Source organism: Nelumbo nucifera, chromosome 3 (assembly GCF_055504915.1).
Source record: "Nelumbo nucifera cultivar China Antique chromosome 3, China Antique-T2T, whole genome shotgun sequence".
NCBI classification, from domain to species: domain Eukaryota; kingdom Viridiplantae; phylum Streptophyta; class Magnoliopsida; order Proteales; family Nelumbonaceae; genus Nelumbo; species Nelumbo nucifera.
The window spans coordinates 68,974,951-68,985,176 of record NC_142651.1 but is presented as its reverse complement, the minus strand read 5'-3'; the positions used below and the strand labels follow the sequence as shown (position 1 = coordinate 68,985,176).

At 39.5% G+C, this 10,226-nt stretch overlaps 1 protein-coding gene across 1 annotated transcript; it reads right to left on the bottom strand.

Moving 5' to 3' along the window:
* Positions 1-1,331: 1,331 nt before the first annotated feature.
* LOC148801313 (uncharacterized) lies at positions 1,332-2,264 on the bottom strand. Its single transcript, XM_088900382.1, has one exon. The coding sequence runs from the start codon at positions 2,262-2,264 to the stop codon at positions 1,332-1,334; it is 933 nt and encodes a 310-aa protein (XP_088756508.1).
* Positions 2,265-10,226: the final 7,962 nt, after the last annotated feature.

Genomic DNA, 10,226 nt, shown 5'->3' with positions numbered 1-10,226 from the left:
AATCATCTCAATCAGAGTCCAGATAAGAAAGTTATGCTCCATCTACCACATGGCGCCGAAACTGTGTAAAATGACCCGATTAGCCTCGTTTCTCACCTAACGCCTCCTTTCGTGCCTTAAACCAAAATATAAGAATTATTAGTGCATTTGGGCATAAAATAAACATAAGAGGTTAATTATTAAGGAAGAAAAACATGATATTTTTCGTTCTCATCAAATCCCCCCACACTTAAACCTTGCCCGTCCTCGGGCAAGACAAAACTTAAGCCACTAAGTAAACTATTCTACCAATCTTTCAACTCAATCTTCCTTCATCTTTTTCCACAAATGTTCTAGATTAATTGATGCAAACCATTAAATCAACACGACCAAGTTATACACGACTTATCCATCCACCAATCCAATTTTTTTACTACTACAAACCAGGTAGTAAACTAGGGAAAACTTTTTTTTTTCCTCTTTCTTTTTTTTTTTGGTGGAAGTGAGTGCATTTTATGCTCCATCTCACTTTTAGGACTTAGTCAGTGGGTGCATTTTATGCTCCATCCCACTGTTATGATTACTTGGTCAATAGGTGCATTTTATGCTCCGTCCTACTGATTGAATTGCTTGGTTGGTTGGTAGGTGCATTTTATCATCCGTCCTACCAATTGAATTGCTTGGTAAAATATTTACCTTATTTACTTAAACCTGGATTTAGGACTAGCTTAAAAAGGGAGTGGCCTTAGGTGAATCCTATATTCCCTAATCATATTTCTTTACCAAATTCACAAGAGTTGTCCTAGAACACTGTTTCAATTGATTCCCAAAAGAGTTGAGTTTTTTTTTTTTTTGAAATGCAGAAAAACATGACCTAAATCAAATTTTAAAACACAACCTTAATTCTAACCTAAATACTAAATCCCCTCCCCCCACACTTAAAGCTTACATTGCCCCCAATGTAAGGTGAAATGTAAAGAAAGGTGGAAATAGCTAAACTATAAATGAAAAAAAAAAACAAAAAGAAAAAGGAAAAACAAACTTCCCTATTTTTAATAATCATAAATCGGATCCTCTAACTCTCGTGGTTGCAGCTTCCGGTGTTCTCCCCTTTCATCCATCATGGGTGGGTTTAAATCTGGAATCGTGACCTGCAAAACAGAGGGTAACGGTCTCCCATTAGAAATCAACAACATACTATAAGGAGCATTACTTGACTGTTGTAACTCTGGAGAACCATTCAATGTTGCAATCGTTTCTTGCAAATCAGCATTCAACATTGGCCCCTCTTTCTCAAGATGCTTACTGATGGCAATCTCCAACCCATCCTTCCCATCAAGTTTAAAAGATTCCTATGCTAAAGAATCAATCATATCAACAGAATGAACAGGATTATCATTAGTAGGATATTTCATTGCATCATAAATATTAAACTTAACAATCTTAACATCAAATTCCATGGTGAGTGTGCCACTATAAACATCTATCTTAGTTTTAGATGTTTTCAAAAATGGTCTTCCTAGCAAAATAGGAGTGGTTTGATCACCATTATCCATATCAAGCACATAAAAATCATCAGAAAAAACCAAATCATTTACTTTCACAAGAACATCCTCAACTACACCCTTAGGATAGGCATTAGATCTATCAGCCAATTGAAACACTACACTAGTTTTATTTAAATGACCAAGTTTCAAAGAAGCATATATAGAATATGGCATGACATTAATAGAAGCTCCTAAGTCTAACATGGCCTTCTCAATTCTAGTGTTACCTATCATGCAGGGGATAGTGAACATACCTAGATCTTTGCACTTTGTAGGGAGTTTTTTAATGACCGCAGAAACATTCTCCCCTACTCTCATCTTTTCACATCCTTTTAGTTTCTGTTTCCTCTTATGTGTACACAACTCTTTTAGGAATTTAGCATAATGAGGTACTTGTTTAAGAGCATTAAAAAGGAGGGTATTTGCCTCACATCTATGGAAAGTTTCATAAAATTCTTTGAACTGCTCATCTTTCTTCGTTCCTACTAAAGCATTAGGAAAAGGAGGTACCGGTTTATAATCAGAAAGAGGAGGAAACTTACGCTTAGGTACTTCATCATCATCAGGAACGATGTCTTTCTCCTTTCCTTGATTCGACACTGCAGGGGCTGCTCTTGTTGGAGTCTCAAACTCTTTACCACTTCTCAAAATGATGGAACTTACAATTTCCCTCGGATTCACAACCGTTTGAGAGGGTAATTTCCCCGAACTTTGTGCCTCTAACCGACTAATTGCCATCGCCATTTGGCCCATCTGATTGTCCAAACATTGGATATTAGTCCGTGTCTCTTGCTGAAATTGTTTCATCTCCTATTGAAATAACAAAGTGTTAGTGGCAAGAGATTTAATAATATCTTCTAAAGACATACTTGAATTAGAAGTTTGGCCTAGCTGTTGTCTTGGAGGGTATGGCTGATATTATTAGAAAGTTGGGTGATTTTGCGGGTTCCCATAGCTGAGATTGGGGTGATCCCTCCATCCCAGATTATACGTGCTAGAATAGGGATCATACTTCCTCTGCGGTTGCCCCGGAAAACCACCTGCTGCATTTACTTGCTCAACAGGCTCTTCTTGAAGAGTTGGGCACATATTAGTTGGATGCCCCACTGTCGAACATATCCCACAAGCCTTCACCATTTGCATGTCACCTACAGCCATTTGATGGACAAGAGAGGTCAGACTTGCAATTTGTTGTTCTAGGGAAGAGATGTTTACCTCATTAGCATGCTTTGCTGTAGGGTTGAGCCTATAGCCGAACTGTTGAGAGTTGGCCGCCATATTTGCAATCAGATTTCTTGCGGCCTCGGGGGTTTTATCCACTAAGGCTCCTCTACTAGCAGCATCGATCATGCTCCTATCAGTAGGTTGAAGTCCCTCATAAAAATATTAAATAAGTAGTTATTCGCTGATTTGATGATTGGGACAACTTGCACATAACTTCTTAAAGCATTCCCAGTATTCATGTAGGGACTCCCCGTTGTATTGCCTTATTCCGCAGATCTCTTTTCTAATATTGGCCGCCCTTGAAGCCGGGAAGTACTTTTCTAGGAATAGAATCTTCATCTCGTTCCATGTGGTAACACTCCTGGAAGGTAGATAATAGAGCCAATCCTTATCCAAATCCTTCAGAGAAAATGGGAAGGCTCTCAATTTGATTTGCTCTTCAGTTACCTCCATGGGTTTCATGCCCGTGCATACCACATGTAGCTCCTTCAAGTGCTTGTGAGGATCCTCACCTGCAAGACCATGAAAAATGGGTAAGAGATGTATCAATCCAGATTTTAATTCAAAATTAACATCAGCATCTAAAGCAGGAAAAGTTATGCATAAGGGTTGCTGATTTAAATCTGGTGCAGCCAGCTCTTTCAGGGTTCGATTTCCAGCCATGATGTCATCTTCTCTCAAATCAGATCCGCTAACAGATAGAGAATCGAAGGCTGGATCGTTCTCCTCGGAATGACTCTGAGCTTCCCTCCTTAATCTGTGCAAAGTCCCTTCTATTTTCAAATCGAACTGTAAATCACCTTTCTTAGAGTATCGAGTTATAGGCATAAATTGAGGAAAACCTAATAAACCCTAAACGATATACCATAAAACAAACACAAATAATAAAAAAATACAAATAAAAATCTAGAATGATTAAATAAATAAATAAAAGAATAAAATAGAAAATAATCTATGCTAAAACACAAACAATCAAAACGATCTATAGAAAAAGGGATTTTTTTTTTCAAAACTATCGAGAACTAAACAATGATCACGAGAAGCACAAAACTGATTAGAAAAACTCCCCGACAGTGGTGCCAAAACTTGATGTGTTGTCATAGGCACCCAAAAATAAACCTCTACTCGTAAAGATGGAATGTAGTAGTGCGAGTAAGGATCGTTCCCACAGAGAGTATCTAACTTGAATTATGTGCTACGTGAATCAATGATGGAGGAGGGGGTGTGTGTAACGAAAACCAGATTTGAAAGAAAGAAAATCAAGATTAAAGAGAACAAAATTTAAATGGGAAGCAAGGCAATTTAGAGTACTGAATCTAACCAAAAGAATGAATCTTGGTCTAGGATAGCATCCACCATCAGAATTACACTACTTCTCATCGATGCAAAGATAAATCAATTTTGACTTTGAATATTCATCGTAGGAATTAATTTCCTGCATCTTCCTACTATCAATTAATCGGAAAACACGCGATCCTCTTAACCCTTACTACTGAACAACCCCTAAACAAGCATTAAAGATTTAAACCAGCAATAGATTAAATAGTAGAGATCAATGAAGCTAAACAACACAAGCACAAGCGGTTGCATTTAATTCAGTCGACTGTTCTTCCTAGGATCTAACAATTTCGGACGCAGCAAATCATTTAACCCTAGATGCTTCACAGATTAGAGGGATCAAACAATTACGGATTTGATATCTAATCTATCAATATATTATAATGAATAATAAACTAGTAGGCTTTTCTAGCAATCAAACGAAACAATCATAGATATAAACATAGAAGAACATTCGATATCCAAAGCATGAATTAAACAATAAAAACCAAACTAGATCTCACAGTTTGGTGGATTCTGAGGCTTCTGCTTCCTTCCACCAAGTACAAGAGTTTTAGCCACTCATGGTCATGGTGAAAACTCCAAGAAAATCAGAGAATGAAGAAGAGGGGCGGAGAGAAAAGAAGAGAAGGGAAGAGAGGTTCACCTGCTCCCAATCTGCTTGCCTTCCCTCTAGGGTTTTCTCCTCTTATCTACTTCCCCCAAGAGAAGCCTACAAAATCTCTTAAAATTCCTCTAGGTCAATCTATAAGTCTAGCTTATCTAGGAAAGACTCAAAAATAAGATAAAACAATGTTCTTGTGTGAGTGGGAGAGTAATGAAATTGCGGATGAAAGCTTCAAGGCTAAGGAATGTCTTCAACACGTCACCAATGCAGTTGCAGAGAATTCGGGCCCGATTTTGCTATCGGTGCAGTCTGAATCTATCAAAACTCAAAACCGTAAAGTTGTAGAACTTTTTCTTATCTTTCCAACACATCTTAAATAATCTCAATCGGAGTCCGGATGAGAGAGTTATACTCCATCTACCACATGGCGCCGAAACTGTGTAAAATGACCTGATTAGCCTCGTTTCTCACCTAACACCTCCTTTCGTGCCTTAAACCAAAATATAAGAATTATGAGTGCACAAAAATCAGATTTGATATGTATGCACAAAAATCAGAAAATTTCCTATTTTGATATAGTTCCCGTATTTTGGGCATAACTTTCTGCCTACAACTCGGATTGAGGTGATTAAAACGGATAATTAAAGATAAGAGATAGGGCTAAAAATCTTTTGTTTATCACTCAACCTAATTCCACCGATAACCAAGTGCAATTCGAGATACAAGTTTTGGGTCTGGCAGTTGGTAGTGCAAAAGAGATAGGAATTCAACTGAGATAAAGACTAAGAGACCTAATTTGTGTTGAATTAGGAGTCTGCATTGAGAAGAAATTCAAAGGAGGCTGCACTATAAAAAGGACCATAGACTCAAGGCAAGGGGGCACATCCTTAGAGAGAATTCAGTAGAGAAGATAAGAGGAAGCAGTCTCAGCACATCAGAAGAGAAGAGGAAGCAATTTCCGCATGCTAGAGAAGGAGAGGAAGAATCTGAATTCAAGAGGGAGGAAGGCTTAGTTGCTGCAGTTGCTTCGACCTCCAAAGGCTAAAATTTTCTTGTTATTCTATTCGTTCTTTGATGTGTTCTTGCTGTGTTTCCCCTTTAATTTTCTTGAGTATGTTGAATTTAATGATGTCTAGCTAAATTCTCTTAGCTAGGGTTTAGATGGATTTTGATCTTAAGATTATATAGTTTTTTGTTTAATTCAATTCAAGACCTTTATTATTTGCATGAGGAATTTTTATTGCTATAGATAATGCTTTAAAAGAATTGTCCAATCTTTTAATGATTTGGTGATTCATGCATGACTGACCAAAGGATTGTTATGAATTAGATCCCTAGGCAATAAAAATTGCATGGTAGACTATGATATCAAAAGATGATTAGTTCATGTGTGGGAATCAAGGAAGCTTAGTGAGTCAAATCCCCTTCTACGAGGTTTCCAAAGAAATTAATGCTTATTTTTCCTTTTGACAACCATTTAGAAATTTGATGGTAGAATTGGATTAATAAAGGATTAGTATGACTTGAAAAATCTTATTAATTAATTTAGGGAAATCCACCATCACATGCAAATAACTTTAATATACCTTAGGGTAATTTTGGTCTTGTGTTGGATTAAATAGGTAATTATATAACCTTGATTTAATAAAATCTAAACCCTAGCTGCAATCATCCATCAATTCAGTTTTTATTAATTTCTTGGATTTGCATTAATTCTTTTAGTTTTTATTCATTCAATTGATTCACGAGTTCAACTTAGGTTAGTTTAAAATTGATTTTGGTACTATGATCTAGTCTCTATGGGATCAACACTTTTCTCATCATTATACGCACATTTGAGTAAGGTACACTTGCCTGAATTAACTATGCATAAATTACACAACACCCAACTAGGCATTTTAGTTCATTGGTACGTATTTGCATTTGCCTTTTACTTGCACTTATTTCTTATTGTCTGGCATCTTTCTTTTTGTTGCATTTGTATTCTTGTTTTGTAATTGCTTAAGCAAGCAGTAGGAGCAATTGCTGGCCCACTTAGGTACAATACTTCATTTTCTTTCAAATAAAAACCTGTACAACCCAAAACCATGGTTACAACCCAAGGTCAACCTAACCCATGTATGGACTTCTCACAATACCTAAGGGTTATTGAACAGATGTACCGGAACTATGTAGAAAAATTACAAACTCAAATAGATCTGTTCAAGAGTGAAGTCAAACAGCTCCAACCCAATGATCAAGCCCAGCCCAACTAGGGGCAAAGCATTCAGGCCCAACCGTCGTGGGCCACATCTATGCCAATCCAATCTAACCATGGGCTATACAACCAAGCCCAAACTTCATGGTCCCCATGCTTTCCAATTCTGCCCAACCAAGGGTAAATCACTCAATCCCAACCATCATGGATCTCATCCATGCCAATTCAGCCAAACCAAGGTCAAATTGCTCAAGCCCAACCATCATGGGCCGCATCTATGCCAGTTCAGCCCAACCAGGAGCAAAATACACAGTGTCAACCATCATGGACCCCAACTCAGCCCAATCAGGTGCAATACAATCAAACTCAACTTTCCCAAGCCCCATCAATGCCAATTCAGCCCATTCAAGGCCATCCACAGCAAGCCAAGCCACCACAGGCAACAATTCCAATGCAACCCATCCAAGGGTATTCTTGTACAACCCATCCCTCACCAATGCCAGCCAAGTCAAGCCAAGCCCTGTTCAATCAATTCCAAGTCCCAATACAAGGGGCAACAATAGCCCAACCAATCCAGACCTAAACACCCTGGTCATCTGCTCCAGCACATCCACTAACCCAAAATTCCATGCAAGGGGCAACCTTCTTACTCGTGACCCCATTTGACCCAGGGTTGGACCAATGGTTAGACTGCATAGAGCAAAGTCTAAGCAGGTTGCAAGGCAATAACTTTAACTTAGTATATCTTGATTTGACTACTGGACATAGGCTACCTCCAGGATTTAAGTGGCTTGACATGGACAAATATGATGGGACAAGATGCCCAAGGGTCCACATCAGAATGTATCAACAAATACTAAGGCCCATGGGCTTAACTGATGAGCTTCTAGCCTAATCACTCTTAAGGACCCTAACTGGACATGCTGCAACTTGGTTAATGAACACCGACCCTGGCCTAGTGAAGACTTTGTTAGACAGTTTTGTATGCCCTTAGCTTCAATCAGAATGATGTACTTTATGAGTTTATTGTAAATGAATAAAGATACATATTTGATTCATGTTCCCTTGGTATGTTTCTGTGTAATACCCTTAAACTGGACACTTAATGAGACTCGTGTTAGTTTAGAATGTTCACAGCCAGTGGGTCGGTCTGGGGAGACCTATCCTGACAAGGCTGACACTGTAGTGCCACCAAGTCGGTTGGGGTGGCTTGTCTCAGCTGCCAGGGTGAGACCCTAGGCACATACAGTGTAGGATTAATTGAATCTTTGAACTGGACCAGATTTCCAGTATTGCCCTGGACCTTGGAGATTGATGGACAAAACTGGAAAGTTACGCCCGACCCTTAGACTCGATTATGATACTACACTAGGTGTCGGATTGGGCTGTCTTTGATGTACCAATCAGTGAGATCCTTAGCGGGGGTCAAAACCTGGGTATGTTGGGACAGTTTGAGAATTCATCTGAGTGGGTGATCATAGTGACAGGATCAGCCCCTTTGTCGGACAAAGGTAATGATCGGGGATGCACTCTCACTGATGGAAACCAAGACTGCCGGCAGCCGATTTCAACCGTTGAGATTTGTTTTGCAAAATATATTTTATATAAGATATAAAAGTATATATGTATGGTTTCTAAATTGTTTGCAAGAAGGTTTTAATTCCCGGGATCCATATAAGTGGAGAGTGCAACACTGTTCCTTGCAGCCGAGGGAGAGGTCCTCTCTTGTCGGGCAGTGTATGATCATTATGGGCTGAGAGGTTAAGTGTAAGACCATTGAGGATAACACCTGATGGGCTAATCTTGCATCTGCCCACAGTCCCTGGGTGTTACAAGGTGGCTTGGCCCAGGGACCACTTAGTGTAAGTGTTGGGCCCATAGAGCTCATTTGATGGGTTTCAGGGGGTACACTGTCTTCAGCAGTGCATTCGGCTAGGCCTTGTAACAAAGGCTGGGCTGAACCCATGTGGCTGATGTGTAGATCAATGCTTGGGTCCCACGCCATACAAGGAAGCCCAACTGGGCAACAATTTGGAAGCCTTTTGTGTACATAACCTTAAATGGGCCTTAAGCCCATTTCGAACTGGGCTGATTTGATCAGTCATTTAAAGGGGGCGAATTCTGAAGTGGGTCAGCTAAAAGGATTGGGCTTAGACCCTATCCACTCAAAGAGTCCAAGATCTAAATAAGATTTAGATCTGGAAACCTCCTAATTAGATTAGGAGACAGCTGATCTGATTTGCAGATAAGATAAGGATTATCCCTTATCACTAAGGGACTTCTAACCCAAATATGATTTGGATTAGCAGCTCCTAATCTGATTAGGAGCTGATCCCTTTGAGATTATAAAAGGGGAAGGGGGCGGCTGCCTTTTACATCATCAACAGCATTCTTCTCTTAAAGAAAGAGAGATTGAGAGATTTCCTGCATATTGCGAATTCTCTCCTGCCGCCACCTTCCTGCTTTTGCCATTCCTTCAGTTCGATCTCCAGTTCTTGGGAGCAATCAAGATTGGATCTTGATTTCAATCTTTTGTGAAAAGATTGGTTGGAGCTGTACTCAAGTCGTCCAGTTGATCCTTACGAAGGATCAAGTTCTTTTGAAGAACGTTGCTGATTCTGCTCCACCCTACACTGCGCCATCTTCAATGGGAGCAGATTTTGGATCCTTCCTTGGGCGTGAACACCTCCATTGGGAGATAGTATTTCTCCGTATCAGGTATAATCCTCTCCCACTCCTTTTGGTTCAGATCTGGTTCAGTTTATGGTTCAAGATTGATCCTTGAAAATATGATTTTCTAAATGGGGAATACGATTCCCAGTTGAAGGGAGAGATAAAATTTTTGAAATTCGCCCCTTATTCCGCAATCTTTGGGCGTCCATAGGATGGATCTCTCATCCCTTAAGACTTGGCCAAGTCTAGTTGACGCATTTGTCAACCACTTCACAAACTTCATAGCTAGGTGGAGGGCCCAGGCAGCCCAAGTCCTTAAGAGGCCTAGTGAGGAGGACCAAATTTCAATGGTCTTAAAGAGCTTGAATAAAGAATATGCTAGCAGATTGACTTTGACTTATCATCCTACTTTTCAACCCCTAGTTTGTGCAAGTTGCCAAGTGGAAGACTCTCTGATAGACGGTAATGCATTTACCATCGAGGTATCACCAACAATTGGCATCTCATCTAATAATGAGCAGATTATAAATGTCGAGTTATTAGAAATAGAGATGGACCAACTAGGGAGTCAGCTTCGAACTCAAGCAGCAACCTATAGTGCATCACCTCCTAACAGCCAACCTTAACAAGCAATCTATGAGAATAAGCTGATCCAAGCTCT

Excerpts from the sequence above, each read along its gene's own strand:
- LOC148801313 (XM_088900382.1), bottom strand. The coding sequence starts at position 2,264 with ATGGCAATTAGTCGGTTAGAGGCACAAAGTTCGGGGAAATTACCCTCT.